The sequence below is a fragment of the Mercenaria mercenaria genome, chromosome 8 (assembly GCF_021730395.1).
Source record: "Mercenaria mercenaria strain notata chromosome 8, MADL_Memer_1, whole genome shotgun sequence".
Classification (NCBI taxonomy): domain Eukaryota; kingdom Metazoa; phylum Mollusca; class Bivalvia; order Venerida; family Veneridae; genus Mercenaria; species Mercenaria mercenaria.
In genome coordinates this window covers 33,042,446-33,067,297 of record NC_069368.1, presented here as the reverse complement: position 1 = coordinate 33,067,297, position 24,852 = coordinate 33,042,446, and the positions used below count along the sequence as shown (strand labels likewise).

The 24,852-nt window shown below is 31.9% G+C and overlaps 1 protein-coding gene across 4 annotated transcripts in view; it reads left to right on the top strand.

Annotated features, from left to right (window-relative positions):
- Nucleotides 1–24,852, top strand: part of LOC123565425 (thrombospondin type-1 domain-containing protein 4-like) — a 58,475-nt gene that overhangs the window by 15,533 nt on the left and 18,090 nt on the right. Inside the window, exon 1 of one of the 4 annotated variants that reach the window (XM_053549694.1) lies at nucleotides 1,866–2,017. The exons of 2 other annotated variants lie outside the window; for them this stretch is intronic. In XM_053549694.1, the coding sequence (XP_053405669.1) occupies nucleotides 1,967–2,017 (51 nt within the window). In that variant the 5' untranslated portion in view covers nucleotides 1,866–1,966. Of the gene's footprint in view, nucleotides 1–1,865; nucleotides 2,018–11,631; nucleotides 11,880–24,852 lie in introns of those variants that run through there. One more of the 4 variants, XM_053549692.1, reaches the window with a different exon arrangement.

Below are 24,852 nucleotides of genomic sequence, written 5' to 3'. Positions count from 1 at the left end.
TTTTAACAAATTGTTCGTAGTGAATTCCAGCTACAGTCGGCGTTCTTTTTATAATTGACATTCTAGGTACAAAGAAAAATTAGAAATATCTAAAAAGGACACTAATCAATGTTTAGAAAATATTTGGTACTTGTTTGAACCGTCACAATCAACAGTTACGACGAAAGAATATGCTTTTTCTATTACAATTATATTGAAAACTTATATTATTATGTGCATTACGTAGAAATAATACTATAACGATAATTATTTTAATCATAAAGTAATACAATGATATAGCTGTTCTGACTAACGTAAACAGTGTTACCCTCATTATCTTAAATTATCGATAGTTTATAAACTTTGATGCTGCCGGTATGAGGCAATAATTGACTTAAAGGAGGTAATTATTCCCCATATGACGTTCATTGCCTCGTGAAAAATCCTAGTCTTAACGAATGAAAAACATATGCTTTCAGTTTAGTTACGTTTATTTTTACATGGAAACGGCTATCACGTAAGTGACGTCATACGACCTACGTCAACGTTACTACAAATTATGTTTGACAAAATTAATAAGTTTTTTATACGATCTCTTAATTTTGAGAAAGTGTTTTGTGCGTTCTTCGTACAGGTTGAACATATCTGAAAGCTGTCACAGCCAGCTAGGCCGGTTATAGTGAAAGTGGCACATTATTGTTACTTTAATCAACATCTGAACTTACGTAAACTACTGTGATATTTTTTAGGTAAAATAAATCTAAGCGCGCGGTAAATCTATATAAAATTGAAATATGCACAACCAGGAAAAATGATTAGATGAAATGCTAGTTACTGAATTGCCAGGAAGGCGTAACATTTCATTTCACATGTGTGGGGTAAATGGGAACATATTCAGATGGCTGTTTTGCCATACATTTGTCATAACATATCAATCTAGCTCTTTCAATGGCGCATGTATAAAATATTTTTAAAAGAGCATTTAGACGTGACTTTTGTTGTCACTAGTTTTGTTTTGTAAACACTGAGATAAACGAAATTGCAGAACTTGATGACAACCGGGTTTGGAATCTAATCTATTACCCTTAAAAGATCCGTCCGTCTAAGCATTAATGCAACAAAGCAAAATAAAGTAGTGAAATGATAACATTTCTTACACTTTCTTGCACCGGCCTAAGCGCAATTCTATTTTTTGACTTAATAAAATAAAATGGAGTAATTGACTAGTGGACCAAAATGAAAACAGCAAAGACTTCAACTACAAGCAAATAAATTTCAGTACAAAGCCTGGCGCTTATATTGTTTTTGATAACGTTTCATACCGTGATCCAACCAGCACAGAAAACAGTAGGGGAGGTACTTTTAAAAAGAATATTTCTAAGCTGATAGTCTATTTATTGAAGTTAATTTTAGATGGAGTATTGTCCTGGATTAACTACACCTACACTATACACCTACGCGTACATGACGTCTAAAGTCTTGGCATAAAAAGAAATTCACAACTAATAATATATAATAAGATTTACCCATAATGAGATAAACTAGATCTTTAATAATTTCATAATAACATCTTTAATCTTATCTTATCTTTTAACCACTTCAAAAATCGCAGTCATTAGTCAGAGATGTAAACACAAGCAACAGCTATATTTTAACACTCTGTAATTAAGTGCCTTGTAATTTGTAGAAATATAGTGGCGACTGCGCGCCTTATCAAATTAACACCAGGAAATAACCTATAGCATGCATGACCCAATCAAACTACATATCCTTGGAACCCCTTTGTTTTTGTAGATTCTGGAATTTTCTGATTAAAGCTGATACAATTTCAAACGAAAGTGAAGTATCTATCACTTGCCTATCTTTTGCAACTATTTAGATTTTAAACTTTCCATCTCTATGTTTGATTAGGGTTTTAAGTACAAAACATCATTTTAATCTTGTGGAATTGTACAGAGGTTTCGTGGAATAATATTAAATACCAAAAATGCAGCTGATGTTGAAAATATATCTTGGATTATTTTACTTCGTATCTGAGGTAAGATTTAAAAATCATAAATTATCATCTAGTTGAGTGTATAAAATAGATTTCGGTCTCTATTGAAATTAAGGGAATACTTGTTTTGGCAGTTAATAAAAAGACAATGTTAAGAGAAGTTATTAAGCAAGTTTTAGGTAATGGTTTATTTATACAAAAATCACAAAACTAGTTGTTAAATATACGAGAATTCTACCCACTGTGTACAAAAGACCCAAGAATATTCAAGATGTTTTAGTTCATTCTAGGCTGAGCAAGAAAGACATAAATTGTAGTGTAAGTAAATGTTATAGACGTCGCTGTACACACTGTTTAAATATTAATGAAGATAATTCATTTTCTAGTTCCACCAATTCATCTTGTTATAATGTTATCTGTCATGCAGTTCAACTGATGTTATTTACTTAATAACATGTAATAAATGTTTGAAACAGTATGTTGGACAAACGCACCAGCAATGTTCACAAAGAATGAATAGTCATAGATTTGATATCAATCATTATCCAGAAACTACTACTAATGTTTCTGAACATTTTAATTCTCAAGGACATACTATTCAGGATTTCTCTTTTATGCCCATTGATAAAGTAACTAATCCTTGGAAAAGGCTTTTAAAAGAGACTTCCTGGATGTATCGTTTGGGCACTGTGTTTCTACAAGGAATGAATTCAAAAATTTTGTATTAATTAATGCCTTTCTGAAATACTTGTTATATACTTATATATTATTACTTGTATGTATTCCATAATCAGTTTTTACTGGTGCCATTCCTTAATCATTGCACTTATACTGCATTTTTTCACCGGTATTTATGTATCATACTATGATCCTGTTTATGATTTTTACGCCAAACTCCTTGTTTAATTTTGACGTTGTCGTCATCGACGTCGTTTGACGTTGACGTCACTTCCTTTGTTATGTTTATTTTGAACCCCGAAGAAGGCTAATGTAGCCGAAACGTTGGTTAAAAATAAAGTGACTTGTTTTAAAAAGTTTTTGTAGTTTTGACTACTTTTAATACTTATACCTACTGTTTAAGCAACGCATTTAAAATAAGAAGTTACTAACAGTGCTTTTTCTTATTTATTGGATGTCACTTAAAATGGTCATGCTTTTTTGTACACGATTTGAAGTGAATTACTAAAATATTCGAGTAAATTAACTGATAGTATCACAGTGAAAACAATTAGAAATATTTTCATTGTGTGTAAAATATCATATTTAAACAAGAACTAGATAAAACCATTAAAAAATATTAATAAATATAAAGAAACTTGTTTTCTTGTACATGCAATATCTCATATCGTTAACTTTGATAGCGAGATCTTAAATTTTCTCCCGTAGCTATGCAACTCGTAAAAATATTGCAACTGATGTTTATACGTAGACAGATTTTTTTTTTGTTACACTGCAATTTTTATACAATTTCTCGGCAAGATTACGTCTTGACTAGAACCTAGACTGTGATGTATTTTCAGTGAAATTTTCGTTTACATTTCAATTCAAGTAAATGGCATCAGGTTTTTTCCTATTTCCAATGATAATTGTACCATAATTTCCAGAAAAGACTGCGTTTTGCTCCCGTCAACTCACATTAATATAAACTATCAAAAATTCGTTGTTTATTATCATTTTAGTTGCACCACTGTATAGGAATGTAGTAGTCACACGAATGTTTTGTTGTCCAGCAGAATGAAGTTTCCATTTCACAACTTTACGTAGCTGTCTGTTCGATCAATCATGACGTGGACCATTTCTCGATGACGTCATTTGTTAATGTTCCTAATAAAACAACTGGCAGTTATTAGATTAAGTCACATTTCAAAAGGAAAGAAAGCTTTCATAAATGTTTGTAAATGTTAATAAGTGGCATGGACAACGGTGTTAATCAAAGTATATACTGTGGCAAATAATCTATTTTATGCCTGTTTAATAGATAAATGCAAATCATTAATAAGATGTTTTTGTATGTTCTTTTTTATAAGATGTTACTAGATATTAAAGAGAAGTTCAGAAGCTAATAACGGATGTTTTTATGCATAATGTTACATGCTATAACAATTGGGACGGATAGAACTAAACCAAGCAAAGAGATATAAGACTCCATTTGATTAAGTCTATTCATTAGAAGTAATAATATGTGCATATACCCCTCACGCCCTAAAATATCGGCTTAAGTCAATCTGTGTCACACAGACACTTTCAATGATTTTATGAACATACAAAAAGTGGAATACTACAGGTCGCCCAACACGACAAAAAATGTTGCAGGATCGGTTTAATACCTGAAAATACAGCAATTAAGAATCCGCAAAGTTGAGAGGTCCTAACCATTCGGATTATAAGAGGTCCTAACCATTCGGACATTCGGATTATAAGAGGTCCTAACCATTCGGATTATACAAACAATAAAGCTTCCAAACAGATATTGTTGTTCACTTTTAATAACGAACAATAGCATAAAATCCCAAAATCCCAGCAGAATTTAACTTTACAAAAATCAATTTTTGAAAATTAGGCAACTTAAAATATATATATATACATATAAGTTCGCGTGTTGAAATGACGTTATAACGCTTCACACCGTGGTCAAAATATCATTAGAGTGAGATGTTTACTGTGATATCTTGCGAAATCAAACCAACAGTATCAATTAAAGGTTTTACAACAAATATAATTATGTCATTGGAAAATGCTATCCACACTATATCTAACTGAATTGAAAAAGAAATCTCGAAATAAAAGGAAATACAAAACGCAAACAAATATGAAATACATTTTACTCATAACGCAATAATATCATATCAGTTTCTTAAATTTCAACACTTAAAAAGGCAAATATTAGTTACTAAGGTGATAACGCAACAAAGGTATTTGTGCACTTCGTCATAACGGGTAAAAATACTGCTGGAACTGTGCTTCTTGTCAAAGTATCACTACGAAGGTGCCAATCAAACTTTTTATATTGATTTTTTGTCTGTTTGTTTGTGTATTTCTTATTAAAGCAGATACAGTATCAGATGAAAGCGCAAAATCATATCTCTTAATATCTATTTTCTGCAACTTCATTTATTCTAGATATTTAGAGAGTTTTATCATTCTGCATCTTGACATTTCATTAACTGAATTTAGGCACACGAAAATATGATCATATTATACTAACTTTACAAAGCCAAAATACATGTGTGATTATTTTACTTTTTATCTGAGGTAAGATTTTAAAGCGCATAATGTAAGTGCCGTGTAGTAGCTGTATAAAGTTTCCACGCACTTCCACTTACCTCCGTAATTATGTTTGTTCTCTTTAGATTAGAAAAATACATAAGATTGGCAGTTATTAAAACATTAAACCAAACTGATGAAATACGTTTGAAGAAAAGTGTTTAATTATTTTTATACACTAAATAATGCTCTGGTTGGTAGCATATGTAAACAAATAATAATCTACACATCTATTGTTAATAGATTTACTGTTACATAGTAAATATTCAACATACCACAGTGAAGATATCAACACAATTTAATATTAACGTAATAAAGTTGTGCATGTGTTAGCCTTGATATGTGTTTACATTCTTGGAAAGTAGTTATAACAATTTATATATTAGATTATTCAATAACATTCAAATGCAAAATTAAACGAAGCAGAGAAAATACCAACATTTTTTTACGTAATCTTTGAAAATATCTCCCTTACAAAAAAGTATTCAGAGAAATATATGCACGTTGAGAACACAGACAGTTCTAATCCAAAACAGCAAATTTTAGCTCTGGTCACTATTATACCGAGTACGGCGATAATTAATAGAGAATGTTGTATAAAGAAAAAAAGTCAATATAATTTCTGACTGCCAACATTTTTACTCCCAGAAACAAAAAAGAGAGACATATTTGTATATGTATATTTAGTGATTCTTCTTTCAAAATAACATCCTGAATTGTACTGTCTTTTCCAGACCTTTACGTGCATCATAAAAGTTTATGTAACCATTTACACACTTATTTTGTAAAGTTAACGTAGCAGTTTTCGCATACACTTTAAAAGAAATTTCTAAACATTATTAAACAGACATGTCTTAATGTTAAGGTACATGCATACACAAAGATCTGCAAAAGAGTAAACATTTAAAAACAGATTCGTATGAACTGAATTATTTTCCTTCTGTTTTTCATGAAATACCGGAAATTTCAGAATGTGTATGTCCACAACTTGAATAATTGTTTTATAAATATTTCTATTTTTTTAAAAAATAAATGTAAGAAACCCAACCTGTCTTAGGACACATGTGCGAATATTGGAACGAAATGAACATTGAGTCTTTTCCGTTACTAAAACAGTTTCATCAAATATGTTACCTAACATGCATGCATTGAAAAGGAAAAATAAGAAACATTCTCAATACAGACTTGTTAATCTTGAACGAAGAGAAACATTTGTTAACCAGTCACATTCTTTGCGTACGATTAAATATTATAAATAAATCATTGTGGAAGTTTTTAATACGACTATATTGAACATTTAATTTTTATTATATGAAACACTAAAACATTCAAGTATTATTCAAGTATGTAGCTCCTTTCCTTAGGTTTAGTAGCCGTGTTTCATAAACGTAGTGTTTGGGAAATAGATTGTAGTGTTAGGTGCTTTGTTGGCAATTAAAACACGGTTTTGAGTTCTGAATTGTGTTTTTACAACGTCTTAAGTCGGTGTGTTAGAAGGCATTCGTTTATTGGCTTTACGTAAAAACAAACTTGATATTTTGCAGATGAGTTCTATATACGCAATGAATTTATACAAACAGTTAAACATGCGCAACTGTGTAAATAGATAAAATGCAGGTATTAGTCGTTTAGGGTAAGATGTCAGTAGAAAAACGAATGTATATCTTAGACCATCATTCTGACTGTGATCTTTCAGTGAATAAGAAAAATCTTTTGATTGGTCCACTCATATGCATAATAATCCACTGACACAATATCCTGTATGTTCAGTAATTGAAATGCTAGACAGATCTGAAAACTAGATTCACATTTGTGTAGGGCAAATTAAATATTCTGATAATTACTTGTGAAACAATTTTCATTTAGATCGCTTACTCATGGCGGTTGGCAGAATAAGGAAAAACAACATGATTTTGAACGCAGTACAGTTGCTTTTTGTCAGTCCCCACCATCTCCCGAATACGTTCCATTGTACTACATGGGCCTATTTTGCGACTTAAGGACCCGCTGGTAATAGTTTATATAAAAGTCAATTATCTAGAAACAAATAAAATTTCGCACTCATATCATAAGTGCTTCTTTCGCTCTTTAGTTTTTGACATGTTAATATTTTGCGCACGTGATTTGTCTGCTAAATAGATGCCTTCAGTGTAAAATCTACATCAATCTCGACTCAAAGTAGGATGAGTTATTACTCATTCTTGAAAGTGCTTGGGAAACACATTATCTTGCATCGTTCTGCTGATGTTTAAGAAGTGATTAAGATATCTTTCCAAATCTTAAAGACCGCAGTTCGCAAACTTTTTTATAATCTGTTAAACTGCGCTCATGATCGTAGTATTTTGAGACTCGATAGCAATAGATCTCAAACGAGACGCAACAAGGGACTGTGTTAGACAAAAAAGTGTTTTATACTCGTAATAAAACCAGACTAAAAACAACAGCACCGCCTTTCGGGTGCAGACACTCATCTGATATGTTTGTCTCTGTATAATAGAAATACTGTCGTACCAATGATGTTTAAGTCCAAATGGGCCATAGTTCTTGCAAAAAGCAGGATGGAGTTATGTTGACCTAAACATTAAACTTAACCAGGCAATGCCGACGCTGACACCGACGCCGACGCTGATCAAGTGATGACAATGACTCATCATTTTATTTTCAAAGAAAGCAGATGAGCTAATGATATCCTCCCCAAATAAATTCAAAAGCTTTACAGTTCAGTTGCCGATACTTGGAACAAAAAATGAAATGGTTTCAAAATATATAGCCATATAAAATCTTGTAACAGTTGTACCTTGTAACAGTTTTGTCAGAGTACATATATGTAATGGTATATTTGGAATATTTTAATGGATTGCTCTGAATATTAGACATTCTAAAACGACCAGCAAATAACCTACATACATGTAGAGCGAAATCTATCTCGGGTTATTCTGCAATAACCCACGCGCGTGCAATAACGTCATTTGATCAAGATGCGTAGCACGGTCGTAAAAGGTAGTTACCATTGTTCTAACACTGTTGATACTAGTATGTCGTGTTAGAATCGAAATAACAAGTTCCCAAGTTTGATTTATCGTATAATAACCCGAGTTGTTCGTTCTTATGTGAAACAATATATCACTCAGGCCTACGGCCTTCGTGATATATTCTTACGCATAAGAACTCAAAACACGGGTTATTCTAAGATAAACCACGATTGGGAACTTATTTCTTAAATATCACTGATAAACATATTGTCAGAATAAACCGATTTCCGACGCTTAATTGCCTAACGGAATACATCTGTACAAGGCATGATATAACAGTTAAATATCTGAACGTTAGAGCCAGAGCATTACCAAACATTGAGATTGATAATACTATTAGTTACTCTGCTTGTTGATGACAGGATACGGGATATACGCTGTCGAGGAAATCCATATCAGGCGATTTTATCTTGCCGACTGTCTTTTCCATCCTCGCTGTAATTTCTTTATTAATAAAGATACTTACACATACAGTGCAGATTGGAATCCTGCAATCTTCTCTGGTCATCATGCTTTGATTATAGTTGATTAACACCAGCCATAAAATGCAAAGTGAACTGTATTTGACTGAATCACAAAACACAGAAGCTCATTTAAATACAGGTTATAAACTGGTTTTGAAAAACTTTTATTTTCCATCCTTTCGAAAAATCATCAGATTACACGATGTCAGAAATGTCTTCGTCCCGTTTCCTGTTAATTCCTTTATCTTGCAGGTAGGTTAAATAATCTTACAACAAACAGCTGTCTTACAAATGTTTTAATCCCTTTGCTTTACGATGATTTAACTAAAACAACATTTCAACCTGGCAATCGTGGCCGTCTCATACAGAGTTACTGTTCTTCTATTTCCACTAACTTCCATGAACCTAATTTAGATAGGAAAAAATAAAACGGCAAGAAAACACTAATTTCTTTTTAATCTCGGAAACAATATCTATAGCTGGAGCTTATAATCTGACTTAATTCAGTTACGCTAGCGATGTGGCCGCCATTTTGTTTTTTAACAAAATTCATATCTGAAATGTACTTGCAGGATATGGACTATATCTTGTCTCCACGTGACGTCTGTTGACCAATAGAAATGCAAGAATCTTGTAGGAGGCAAGATAAAGTAAAATATTTACGTGATCTCTGGTCAAAACGGGAATATGAAATCTCAATAAGACCTAAATACGTGACCCCCCACCCCCAAAAAAGAATATGACATCCCGGTAAGACCTAAACACATACCCTCCAAAACTGGGAATATGAAATCTCTGTCAGACTTAAATACGTGCCGTCTGACCCAAAACAGAGATATTAAATCTCGGTCAGACCAAAATACCGACCAAAAACGGAAAATGAAATCTCAGTAAGACCTGCAAACGTGCCTTCCGACTAAAAAAAGGGAATGTGAAATCTCGATAAGACCAAATATGTGCCAAGGAATATGAAACCGTTTTTTTTTCTGTACTCTGTCTTACTATAAAAATATGTATGTAAAGTGATTGTTTCCTTATTACTACTTTGATAATATCTTTATTACTATAAGACATAAGATTATTGCAATATTAATTTCAACATATTTAATTCTGTCAGGTAAAGACAATTTCAGCAATGTTTACTTTGAAAATTCATTTTATGTTGCATATGTTTAAAAATGTCAAAGACAAATGCACTCCCTTGGTAAAGTTGTTGAAGGTGAACTTTCAATTGGCGCCAAACTGTACAATATGTGTTCTTTTCTTCAAACTGGGGATCCTCTATTTTAGTATTTTAACAAATTGTTCATAGTAAATTCTAGCTTCAATCAGCATTCTTTTGTAATTGACATTATATATTCAAAGAAAAATTAGAAATATCAGAACAGAAAAGTAATCATTGTAGAAAATATTTGGTAGTACTACGTGTTTGAACAGTCACAATTTACAATTATGACGAAATAATATGCTTTTTTTCCCGTACAATTATATTGAAAACGTATTTGTTAAGTGCAATGTATATAAAATAATATTAATATAAATAATTATTTTAATCATATAATAATACAAATATACACGGCTTTTCTGACTAACTTAAATGTACTTAATTGGTGTTATCTTCAAAGTGTTGTGACGAATTAAGCACGTAGATTGAACATATTTAAAAACTGTCACAGTTAGTTAGGTTGGGTATAGTGAAAACGGCATTTTATTGTTATTATATACAGTAATTTGATATATTTAGTAATGTTTTGAGATGCAAAGAAGCAGTTAAGTAATCCGAACTGGTTTATGTAAACAACTGTGATGTTTTTCAGGCAAAAGAGGTCTAAGCGCGCGGTAAAACTATATAAATATGAAATATGCGCAACTAGGAAACAAGGAGGTGATTCTTGTAAGTTAATTGCCAGGAATACGTAAAACTCCGTTTCGAATGTGTGGGATAAATGCTAATACTTTCAGCTGACCTTTTCCATATATTTGTCATAATATATCAAACTAGCGACTGCGTATAAATAAAATATTTTTAAAAGAGCATTTTGTCGTGACTTTTGTTATTACGAGTTTCGTTTTGTCATGACTGAAATAGACACTGAGATAAACGAAATTGCATAATTTGATAACAATCGGGTTTGGAATCTAGTCCATAACCCTAAAAAGATCCATCCTTGTAAGCATCGAACGCAACAAAATAAAGGCAGAATCTAACGAAAGCTAATCAAATGTTTAACATGTCTTACACTTTCTTGCACCGGCCTAAGCGGAAATCTATTTTTAGACTAAATGAAAAATGGACTCACTGACCCCAGAGGACTGAAAATAATAACAACACATAGTTCAACTACAAGCAAGTAAATTTCAGTACAAAGCCTAGTGCTAATACTGTTTTGATAATGTTTTATATCGTGATCCAATCACCACAGAAAAACAGTGGGGGAACTTCTTTGAAAATGAATATTTCTCAGCTGATAGTATATTTATTGAAGTTATTTTTGAGATGGAGTCTTGTCCTGAATTAACTACACCTACACTCTACACCTACACTTATAATAATGACGTCTAAACTCTTCGAATAAAAAGAAATTACGAACAAAAAATATGTAATAAGTTTTACCCATAATGAGATATACTAGATCTTTAATAACTTCATGCCAACATCTTTAATCTTATCTTATTCTTTTAACTACTTCAAAAACCACAATCATTAGTCAAAGATGTAACCAAAAGCAACAGCCATATTTTATCACCCTATAATTAACTGCCTTGTAATTTGTAGAAATATAGTGGCGACTGCGCGCCTTATCACATTAGTACCAGGAAGTAGTCTAAAACATCCATGTGCCAATCAAACTACAGATTATATTTGGAAACCCTTTGTTTTTGTAGATTCTGGAAGTTTCTGATTAAAGCAGATATAATATCCAACAAAAGCGGAAGTACCTATCACTTGTCTACCTTTAACTTTGCAACTGCATCTAACAAATATTTAACTTGTCCCATCCTTATGTTTCTTAAGCGTTTTAAGTACAAAAAACAACTTTAATCTTGTTCAAATGTACAGTGTGTTCATGGAATAATATTAGATACCAAAAAATGCAGCTGATATTAAAGATATATCTTGGAATAATTTACTTGTTATCTGAGGTAAGATTTCAAACTTATTACAAATCATATAGCCGATTACATTAAATGTCTCTGAAGATTTATTTCTAATTTGAAATTAATTAAGAATACTTAAATTTCTCAGTAAAAAAAAGAAAATGAAAAAAAAAGTGAATTAGCCCTTTTGAGGTAAAGTAATGTTTTATTAAAATGAAACAGTACAAACCTAGTTGTAAAATAAATAGGAAATATATACACTGCGTAAGCAACGCAGTTAAGATAAGAAGTAATTAACAGTATTTCATCTTATTTATTAGATATCACCTTAAATGTGCTTTTGTACACGACGTGCTGTGAATTATGAAAAAAATAGGATAAAATAAATGATACTTTCAAAGTGAAAAATATCAAAAATATTATCTACTAACAAAGTTAGGTAAAGAAGAATTGTTTTCTTCTTCATGCAAGATTACATATCGTTAACTTTGAACGCAAGATCTTATGCTTTCTCTCGTAGCTACGCAACGCGAAAAAAATATTGCAACTGGTGTTTAGTTGCAGACAGACTTTTTTCTTCTTACACTGAAATAAATAGGTTTTTTTTACAAAGCAATTTTCGCTCAATTTCTCGGCAAGATTACGGCTAGCCTAGCTAGCACATTTTCAGTTATGTTTTCGTTCACAGTTCAATTCAAGTTGTACCCTATGTAAAATAATAATGTTGCTATCATTCCTCTAACAAAATCTCCAGAATAGACTGGCTTTTGACTTCCGTGAAATTACATCAGTGTAAACAATCTCAGTCTAGTGGCAAGTCTAGACTATGACCACTGTATAGGAAAGCGGTGACCACACGAATGTTTTATTTTGTCCAGCAGGATGTTACTGTCATTTTACAACTTGACTTAGCTGTCCGTAACATGGGCCGTTTTTTCGATGACGTCATTTGTTTTTGTCCTAACAGTCACTCGTACCGTATTAGATTAAGTAACATTTCAACGGAAAAGGAAGTTTTAGTGTTGATAAATGTTAATCAGTGGCATGGAAAAATGAGTTTATAGAACTATATACTGTGGCAAAATTATCTTTTTATTGCGTGTTTAAAAATAAATATATATTAAGATGTTTTCGCTTTAAAACTCTTCATTTTGAGATGTAACTAAATATGAAAGAGAAATTCAGAAGTTAATAACGATTGTTTTATACGTTTAATGTTATTTAGAAAGGTCAATGACATCATGTTGTAACAATTTGGGAGGATAGAACTACTAGAAGACCAAGCATAGAAAAATTTGTCTGTTCATTAGAGTTAATAAAATGTGCAACATCTTTCACGCCCTACAGTATCGGTTTAAAAGAAACTCTTGTGTCATACAGACACATTTAATGAGCTTAATGAAGAGCAGGAAAAATAACAGCAATATAGAATCCGTAAAACCGAAAGATCCTAACCATTCGGATTATACCAACTGTAAAGCTTCCTATATTAGAACAATAACGTAGGCATGAAATAACAATGGCATACAATTCTAGCAGAACTAATTTGAAAATTATTCAACTCAAATAAAACCAAATATCATTTAAGGCCGCGAGCTGAAATGATTTTATAACGCTTTATACCGTGATCAAAATATCATAAAGGAACGATGGCTGTGATAATTTGCATACTCAAACTGATAATAATACTTAATATTGGAACAAATATCTGGCCTTTAAAAATGCTATAAACACAATATCTATCTGAAATGAAAAATCTCGAAATAAAAGAAAATACCAAACTCGAGCAATAAGGCAACATTTTACATCGTTAAGGATATCGTGCCAGTTTCTTTTATCTATTCCCGGCAGTCACTAAGGTAACCGAAAACGAAGTTACTATACGTTTGCAATCTTTAATAAGTGTAAAAAACATAGCGGTGACTGTGAGTCTTGTGAAATTATCACTAGGCAGTAACAATCAGTATTAATGTGCCAATCAAACTTTCATATTTTGAAAACTTTTGTTTTTCTTGTGTATTCTGGCAGTTTCTGATTACAGCAGGTACGATATCGGATGAAAGTGTAAGTTGTCTCTTATCTATCTTTTCAACTGCATTTATTCTAAACGTTTGAAATATTGTCTTTCTGAATCTTTACATGTCATAACTGAATTTCAGGTTCAAGAGAATATTATCGTATTATACTGATTTTTCAAAGAATGATATTAAAAACCTAAATGCAGCTGATATTGAAAATATATGTTGGATTATTTTGCTTTTTATCTGAGATAAGATTTGAAGTGCAGATTGTAATTGCCGCGTGGTGGCTATATTAGTTTTCGCGCACTTCCACTCAGTGCTGTTATATTTTCTGGGTATATGTGATTATGGGGTCCATTCAATTTTGCTATTATAACAGAGCTCTGTTTAAACTGATGCTAAGGGTCGAGAGGTGTGTTTCACATTTCTCATGAACATACCGGAAGTGATTCTGTTGTTATTTGATTTAGTTGCGTTCTTTTCATTCATTCGGTCTTCTTTTAGGTGAATTTGTATTTAAAATAATAAATATAAAATATCTCTCAGACTCAGAGAAATTCCCTCCGTAATTATGTCTTAGAATTAATTTAGAAAATACTTAAGATTGACAGTTACTACAACGTAAAACTAAAATGATACAATACGGTTGAGGAAAAGTGATTAATTTTTTACTCACTAAACAATATTTTACTTGTTAACATACGTTAAAAATGATAAAAGTGAAAACGACCTGGCTTAAAATGTCGATATTTTTAAAATATGAATTATATATGATGAAAAATACTCAAGAGGTGAAAAACGAATGCCATCAGAGGAGAAAACTATTCTTTTACTTTTCTCATTCAGTCTGTCAGTGTTAAAATACAAACTAAATTGATGGTGTTACTTTATAATATATCAGAAATGGGTGATACGTTTTGAAAAAAATGTCATTTTTTCATTGTTGTTTTTAAATGTGCTTTCAAAACTTGTGAAGTCTTTAAATGCTTTGTAGCGGTAGTAAAGTGTCTCCTTGAACTGTGACCAAATGTTGTATCGTGTGTAGCTGTGAAAGGTTACCCTGTACTATGTCTCAGTTTTGTTATGATTTACTGATTCCTTGGAATCATTGAGCATTTATATGCACGACTGGTGAGCTATGGGTCACCGGCTGGTTCCATTATATTTTCTCGTCCTTTCGGAACTTGGTGCCAATTGCATATAATACATATCAGTGCAATAGAATTCCGCTAATAAGCGAGTGTAAGCAGGGCGTTAGACGTGTTTGCTTATTTCATAACTTCTTATGAACAAACTCAGTTAGACCGCGTCTGCTGTTACAATGTATATAACTTTACTAGTTGCGTTTCATGCAAAGGATCTTCCTGTGGATTCTTTATAAAAAATCTGGTTTTGTTCATAACAGGTTGTTATTTAATTTAATGTTATACAGTTAATATTCAAGTCACTTATCAATGTCACCATTATGAGTAAAGGTTATTTATTGTTATTTAAGTTATTTTACCAATAACATTTTCAACTACATAGTTACATTTTAAAATTTTTAGAACAGAATGTAACTATACGTAAGCTTCGTAAAAACAAGTATTCAGACACATGCACTATAAGACAACCAACGTTTTTTAATCAAAATGACAATTCTAGCTTACCACATTGAGTGAGTGATTAAAAGTGCGGTTGGCCCTTTAACATTATACTAATTAATATAAATGTTATATAAAGAAAGAGGGTGTACATCATTCATGACTGTCAATATTTATATCGCAGAAACAAATAAACAACTGTTATATTGTTGATTCATATTCAGTTTTTTTTTTCTTTCTAAATGACATCCTGAATTTAATTGTTCTTTTTCACTTTTTCAGAACTTTACGTGCAGCATTAACGTTTACGTAATAGTTTTCACATACGTTTTATTTTAAAGTTAACACAACAGCTTTCGCATAAACTTAGAAAGGCATTTCCAAACTATATTAAACGGATATTTTTCAACTTTCTAAACTAAAAGCATAATCACATACAACTAGAGAATAGCAAACATTTAAACTTAAATTCGTTTGAACTGAATTATTTTCTTCTATTTTTCATTTAAGATAACCATATGAAATGTTAAAAATTTAAGAACGTGTATGTTCACCACTTACATTATTGTATTATTTCTAAAGTTTCCAACATTTTATAAAGCCAAGAAAAGAAGGGCGTAAGTATGAAAGTGTGTTGAAATTGACGAGTTCTGGATAAATGTACATATAAAAATCCCACTTGTCTTGGTAGAAATGTCGTAGACACATGTACAAATATTGGACCGTAATGAAATTCTACTTTTACCTTGGTTATAGCTGTTTTAACAAATGGGTAAATTGACATCGGACAGGCAAAAATAAATATAACGGTATTCAACACAGAATAGTTGATCTTGTACGTGGAAAACATTTTGTTAAACATTCACATTCTTTACGTACCATTGCATTATGATTGTTATTTTTTTTTCGTACGACTATATTAAACACTTAATTTTGATTATATTTAAAAATAAAAACATTATTCAGGTATGTTGCTCTAAGGACTACAGTATACATACTCTGATTCCCCATGCAAGACCTTAACACACTACCAACGTGCCTAAACGTGTTGGTAAGTAGAAAGAGTTCCGGAGATTTTATTGCCGATCGAAAAGATGTGTTCACATAGTACTTTGTGTTTTTACAACGTATTGCGTCGCTGAAACTGTCAAAAGTCATTCATTTATTGGCCTTACGTAGAAACAAACTTGATATTTTGCAGATAAGTTCTAAAAGCGCAATCAGTTTATACAAAACTGCGTAAATAGTTGAAATGCAGGTATAAATCGTTTAGAGTAAGATATCAGTAGAGATACGCATTTTTATCTTTGTGATCACACTATCATTCTGATTGTGATCTGTCAGTGAACAAAGTGTTAATATATCTTTTGACTGGTTCACTCATATGAATATTAATAAACTGACATATTATCCTACATGATCAGTAATTGAAATGCCAGGAAGATCTCAAAACTAGACTTACATTAGTGTGAATGAACTGGAATACTCTGAGAACTACTTGTAAAACAATCTTTATTTAGATCGCTTACTCATGGCTGTCAGGAAACTAATGATAGAAGCAAAAAACATGATTTGGAATGCAGTGCAATTGCTTTCGCTCAGAGACCCTGTCCCCTGTTCAATACGTCCCGTTGTGCCACAAGTACCTTTTCTACGTTCCATATCGTAGGACGACATCACATCACTACCACACATCTAAACGACGCACTGGTAATAGTATTCAGAAAAGGGAATTTATCTATAAAACAAACAAAAAATCACACTACGAAATCAAGATACGATAATTCCCACTAAGTTCATACGTGCTTCTTTGGCTCTTTAGTTTTTGACATGTTAATATTTTCCGCACGTGTTTTTTTTTCTGCTAAATAGATGCCTTCAGTCTAAAAACTACATCAATTTCGACGCAAAGTAGGATGAGTTAATACTCATTCTTGAAAGCGTTTAGGAAATACATTATCTTGCATCGTTCCGCTGACGTTTAAGAAGTGATTAAGATATCTTTCTAAATCTTGAAAACTGCAATGAAGATTTTATGTAGGTTAACGTATTGTTGAGGAGTCGTTTTGCCACACGCAAAAAGCGCATGCGCATTGATATTGAATCATCCGGTTAAACAACAGGAATAAGGTCAGTAATTCGGTCGAAAATGTGCTTCCGTGGTGTAGTCGAAAGAAGTCCATAATAAATAGATCCTAATTTTCCCATTTTTCGCGCAAATTCGCGTAGAACGAGTGCTTTAATCACCATTTTTCACTACTAGAATACATTCTGCATGAAATGAGACGGTTTTCATGTTCATATACCCCACCTGGCATGTTTTGCAGATCGAAACCGGAAGTAGGTGTTTATTGCGCGGACGAGAGCAAATATGCGCCATTTTTAGGGTAGCAGGCCACAACTGACTGGCATTTCACTAGGAACTACATAACCCCCTAATTTCTTTTCATTTTTTCGTTAGTTTGTGATAGAACTTTCATGAAAAATAGGTGTAGGAAAAAGTGATGTTCTCTAAAGATACGTAAAGACGATCTGAAGTTGTCGTTTTTTATATGAAACAAAGAAGGATTTGAATTACTGACTTTTAACCTATAAGAGCTGATATAAGACTTTTCTCGAAACACATCGCAATTAGTCTTAATAGTCATAGATCGGTTGTATATGATATAAAAGGGTGTTTCCAATGCAAAATAATGGTGAAATTTGAAATTTTTTGAATTTTGACCACATTTTGAGTAGATGCGCCTATTTCAGCAGCGATTTCAGGGATTAAAAAGCCAATATTTTGTCTCCAGAATGTCAGAAAAAGCACAAAATGCATTTTTCTGGGTCTTATTCATGACGGAATGAATGATATTTCAGAATCCCGGTGAAAAATAATGCAAACAAGTGAAACTTTTACCAAAATATACAATAAAAGGACCATAGGGCCAAAATTTAGCCCAGTAAATGGGTAGGGGGTGGCTTCTATTAAATGTCTATATTTCTCTAAAATCTCGAAATTTCACAATGAAACTTGGCAGTATGTTTGGTATTACATCTTTCTTGAAAATAGAGATGAAAATCATGTGAAATTTGATAAGAAACATTTCTTATAGGAATAAGGTCAGTAATTCGGTCGAAAATGTGCTTCCGTGGTGTAGTCGAAAGAAGTCCATAATAAATAGATCCTAATTTTCCCATTTTTCGCGCAAATTCGTGTAGAACGAGTGCTTTAATCACCATTTTTCACTACTAGAATACATTCTGCATGAAATGAGACGGTTTTCATGTTCATATACCCCACCTGGCATGTTTTGCAGATCGAAACCGGAAGTAGGTGTTTATTGCGCGGACGAGAGCAAATATGCGCCATTTTTAGGGTAGCAGGCCACAACTGACTGGCATTTCACTAGGAACTACATAACCCCCTAATTTCTTTTCATTTTTTCGTTAGTTTGTGATAGAACTTTCATGAAAAATAGGTGTAGGAAAAAGTGATGTTCTCTAAAGATACGTAAAGACGATCTGAAGTTGTCGTTTTTTATATGAAACAAAGAAGGATTTGAATTACTGACTTTTAACCAACAGGGCAACTGGCAGCGTTGTAAATTCGTCGTTGTAATTTAGGATAAACGTTTTAATTACACCTGTGAAACAGGTGCTACTTTCGTACATGGACGCAATAAACATTAAGCAGATATACGCTTACAATATTTTCATTAGAGCTGAACAAAGAAAAAAAATCTAAATTAGAATTTAAGTAAACAGTGATGAAACAGAATAAATAAACCAATAGAAACCAACTCGTGGATGCAATTACCATAATCAGTCCGGATAAATAGACTCGCCGATGATATATAATATTCAAATTTCAAATTTAACATTTTAAGGCGGACAGGCAAATGCTTCTATCTTTCATTCACAAATAAAACAAACAAAATGGCTTGCATGTTCACTGTAGTGACTGCCAGAATGCAATGACAGTTACCAGTCGCATATCTAACAAAATATTCTCAACACTTATTGCGAAATTATATCTAAATATCATCTCGTTTCAATGCTTTAAGAGGAGTATAAAATGTTGCCATGCGAAAGTCAATTCTGCTATATTCATTTGTCACATTCTCTCCCCCATTCCCCAACTGAAACATTCATACAAGTCATATTGACCATGGCAAGCAGTGCTTTGACTAATCAGGTCAATATCAGTGTATTACACTAGAGAGAAACACATGCTAGAGGTAATTGATGAGAAACTGACTGATTAATGACGCTAAAGGAGTCGGTATACGGATATAAATATTAGTAATTAATCAAATATTTATATGTTATAATTAATCATAAAATTTATAAACTGAAGAACCTAGCAAAATATAATAATGTAATATACGTAGAAACAGATGTACAACAATAAAACCAGTTGATTCAAAAATTGTTCCACACGATCCAGCTATTATCTCATTGTTTAGTTTTTACATAATATACTATATCTTAACCTAAAGGGATTGTTTGGTAAAATACCTAAACATTTTTGAAATGAATTTACACAAATGAGTGTATGTAAATAAATTTGTTTATTTTTAAAGTGAAGAAAACTATATTCTTCTTGTCATGTTTCATTATCGTTGAATCTCCTTCACAGTTAAAATATTAGTATTTAGTTTTCTGTTTCGACAATCAACTAAATTAAATCAGGATTTCTTACAGAGCAATAAAAAGAAGATATTTTGCAAAAGAAAAGTTGAAGCTGTTTTAATATACATGTGTTATGATACCATTTTGAGACAACCTATTAAGTCCATAGTTCCACAACCATTACCATAGTTTTGTTTACATATTTTTTTTTAATACAAAAGTATGTATGTAAAGTGTTTGTTTCTTTATTACTATTTTGATAATATTTGATTACTCTTTGACATAAAAGTATTGCAGTATCAATTTCAACATAATCACAGGGTAAAAGAATCGGTACATGTTGTACTTTTGTTAGGTAAAGATCATTTCAGCAATGTTTTCTTTTATTTTATGTTGCAGTGTCTAAAAATGTCAAAGACACATGCCAGTCCCTGGATGAGGTTATTGAAGGTGAACTTTAAATCGGCGGCGCTAAACTGTACAATATGTACATGTATTTTCTTTTCTTTATAACACATATCAACTCAAGCTGTGGAATCTCCATTCTGGCAGGGATTGACAAATTCTAGCTACTATTGGCGTTCTTTTGCAATTACATTATATATAACAAGAAAAAAATAGAACAATTAGAAAATTAAAAGAGAAAACTAATCAACGTATCCTTATTGATCTTATTAGAGGGAAACTAATTGGTACGTGTGTAACAGTCACAATTTACAATTACGACGAATTAATATATTTATTTTCTATTACAATTATATTGAAAACTTTTTTTTCTGATTAACGTAATCGGTATTATAAATTGTCGATAGTTTATAAATTATATGTTAACGCTTTGATGTTGCCGGTATGAGGCAATAATCGGCGTTAAGGGAATGATTATTCCCCATAGGTTTATTGTCTAAAGAAAAAAATTACCATCATTCTTCTCAGAAATTCTCCAGTAAAATTTCATTAATGTAAACAAATAAAAGAATCGTTTTTTATTAGTCTAGTGGCTAATCTAGACTATGACCACTGTATAGTAACGCAGTTGTACAGCAACATGTTATTACCATTTCACAACTTGACGTAGCTGTCGGTTCCATAAAAGAATAAGTCACGTTTCAACAGGAAAGGAAGCTTTAATAAATGTTTATAAATGTTAACCAGTGGCATAGACAACGGGGTTTATCGAAGTATAAACTGTAGCAAAATAATTTGTTCTTGCCTGTTTAAAAAAAATAAATACAAATTAAGACGTTTTCGCCTAAGAAGTCTGAATTCTGAGATGTAACTAAATATTTAGAGAAGTTCAGAAGTTAATAATGAATATTTATACGTATAATATTACATAGCAAGGTAAATGATATCATAAGAATTTTGAAGGATCAAACTAGCAAAACGGCTTGGTTAAGTCTGTTCATTAGAAGTAACGAAATGTACAACACCTGTCATGCCATACAATATCGGCTTAAGTGGAGCTCTGTGTCATACAGACATGACACAGACACATTACAAACAGAAAATACAGCAATATAGAGTCCTCAAAGCCGATAGATCCTTAACATTTGGATTATACTAAATATAAAGCTTCTAAAGGGATGTTAGTACAATAATGTAGGCATGTTGTTCGTTTTCAATGATAAACTATTGCTTAAAGTGTCAGCAACAGCCTTTGAAATTTATCAATTCAAATAAAACAAATGACTATTTAAGGGCTCGTGCTGAAATGATTTCATAACTCTTTATTTCGTGCTCAAAATATCATAAAAGAATATTTACTACTTAAACTGATGATACATGTATCACTTAAAGTTATCCTGGCCTTGAAAAATGCTATCCACACTATATCTTATTGAAATGATAAAGTCTCGAAATAAAAGGAAATTGCAACACAAATAAATATGAAATAAAAAAGCGGAAAACAATAGGTCGCCCAACATGACATAAACGAAAATGTTGCAGGCCCGGTTTGATTGAACCTGTTCATGGACGGTAGTTGAAATTCAAGCTACCGTCCACGCTCTCTAGCCCGGGTTGAGCAGAACTCAAAATTTACACATGTTATAGGTACCAAAAATACAATTTAGAGACATTCGCAGATGTATACATACGGCGATGCACATGAAACCTTCAATGATGCACAGAGTGCAGTTCCATGAAAAGCGGTGTGCTTTCCCCAGAAAAGTAATGGGTTTTGCCTTTAGCAAATAAACAATGGACTGAACTTAACAAACTGGAATTTAGAGAGAGGATATGTGGTTATGGAGCCTGTATATCACAGAAATTGCCAAAAGACAAAACTAAAAAGCAGGCACCATATCCAAGGGGTGATTTAACAATACCCAAAGCTTTTAAAGGTTGAGTATTGGAACCACCCAAGCCGAAATGTTTAAGCTGAAAAATTAAACAGTACACTATCACAACAGTTATGTTGTGCTGAACGATCTGAAGAGATCGAAATATAACAGCTCTGATTGAAGGTATGGGGAGAATTTGTACGGCCGCCACTCGGCACAAACCATGCTGCTGTGAAGTTTAATTTATCCATAATGCAATATGTAATATGTTACCTTTTTAATACAATCACGTAAAAATGCAGTAAAATAATCACTTAGGTAACAAGGCAACAACTTTATTTTTGCTATCAGCAATAAAGTGTAAAAATACAGCGGCAAATGTGTTAAATTATCACTGGGAAGATACATTTAGCATCCATGTGCCAATCAAACGTTTCTATTTTCAAATCTTTTGTTTTTGTGTATTCTGGCAGTTTCTGATCAAAGCAGATACGATATCAAACGAAAGTGCAAAATTTTATCTCTTATCTTTTTTTTGTAACTGCATTTATTCTAAACGTTTTATCATTTTGCATTCGTGTTTCGATACTGAATTTTAGGCATAAGAGAATAATATTATATCATATCATATTGAAATTTTAAAGAATGATTTTTAAAAACCCGAATGCAGCTGACACTAAAAATATATGTTGTATTCTTTTACTTTTTGTCTGAGGTAGGATTTTAAGTGTATATTGTAAGTGCCGCGTGGTGGCTATATAAAGTTTCCACGCGCTTGCACTCAGTGTTACTATACTTTCTCGTCCTTTGGGATCATGGTGCCTATTACATAACTATTATATCAGTGCAATAGAATTCCGCTTAAGCGAGTGCTAGTGGGGCGTTCGAGGTGTTTGCATATTTCATAACTTCTCCTGAATGGACTCCGAGTTTACTAACATATAACTTTACTAGGTGCGATTCATGCAAAGGATCTTCCTTTGGATTCTGTTATAAAAATTCTGGTTTTGTTCAGAATTTTTTTTTTTTTTTGCATTATTTACTGTTATAATTTACAGTAAATGTTCAACAAACCACAGTGAAGAAATAAACAAATATTAGCGTACTATAGATGTACATGTGTTGGCCTTGATATATGTTTACTTTCTTGGAAAGTAGTATAACACTTTTTAAATTAGATTATTCAATAACATTCCATTGTAAAATTAAACGAAGCAGAATAAAAGCAACACGTTTCTATAAGTAATCTTCGAAAACATTTCTCACCCAGACACATGCACTTTGAGAATACCGACAGTTCTAATCCAAAACGGCAAGTTTAAACTCTGGTCACTAATATATACCAGGTACGGAGATAAAAGAGAATGTTATATATTAAAAGAAAAATGTGAAAATTATTTCTGACAACATGATATCCCCAGAAACAAATAAAGACTGTTTTGTACATATTTGCATATGTTAATATTCATATCATCATCAGTGATTCTTCTTTCTAAATGACATCCAGAATTGTTCTTTTCCAGAACTTCACGTCCAACATGAAAGTTAAAGTAACCATATTCACAAACATTTTTTCTTAAAGCTAACATATTAGCTTTCGCATACAAAACTTTATCAAACAGACGTATCATAATGTTTATGTCCATGCACTTCTTCAAAATCATTATAACAGAGAACTAGAAAGTACCAAGCATCAAAAATTATATGTGTCTGAACTAAGTTAATTTGTTGTATTTCTTATTTAAGTTGACCTTATGAAATATTGGAAATTTATGAATGTGTATGTCCACCACTTAAATGATTGTTTCATCATAGTTTTCTAAAAATTGCAACGTTTAATAAATTCAACAAATGAAGGGCTTAAATAGGAAAATGTGTTGACATTGATAAATTCTGGATAAATGTGAAAATCGCACATGTCTCGGTAGTAATGTCGTAGACACACGTACAAATATTGGAACGTAATAAAACTTTAATTTTTTTTCGTTATCATAACAGTTTCTGCAAATGTGTTAATTGACATTGGGCATGCGATAAAAAAAGGAAGAATACGAAATATAGTCAATACAGACTTGTTGTACGTGGAAAACATTTGTTAAACAGTCACATTCTTTGCGTACGATTTAATTATGATTGTGATAGTTTTTCGTACGACTATATGAAACACTTTTCTATTAATATATGAAAAACTGAAAACATTATTCAAGTATGTAACTCTAAGAACTTGTTACAATATACACTGATTCCCCATGCAAGACCTTAACACACTACCAACGTGCCTACCCGTTTTGTTAGGTAAAGCCAGTTCTGGTGCCAAAAGAAGTGTTATCGTAATGTTTTGTAAAAACAAACTTGATATTTTGCAGATAATTTCTAAATGCGCAATAAATTCATACAAACAGTAAAATATGCACAACTGTCTATATAAATGAAACGCAGGTAGTTATTTTTTAGGGTAAAATGTCAGTACAGATACGAATGTTTATCTTTGACATCTGATGCGTGTGATCAAGAC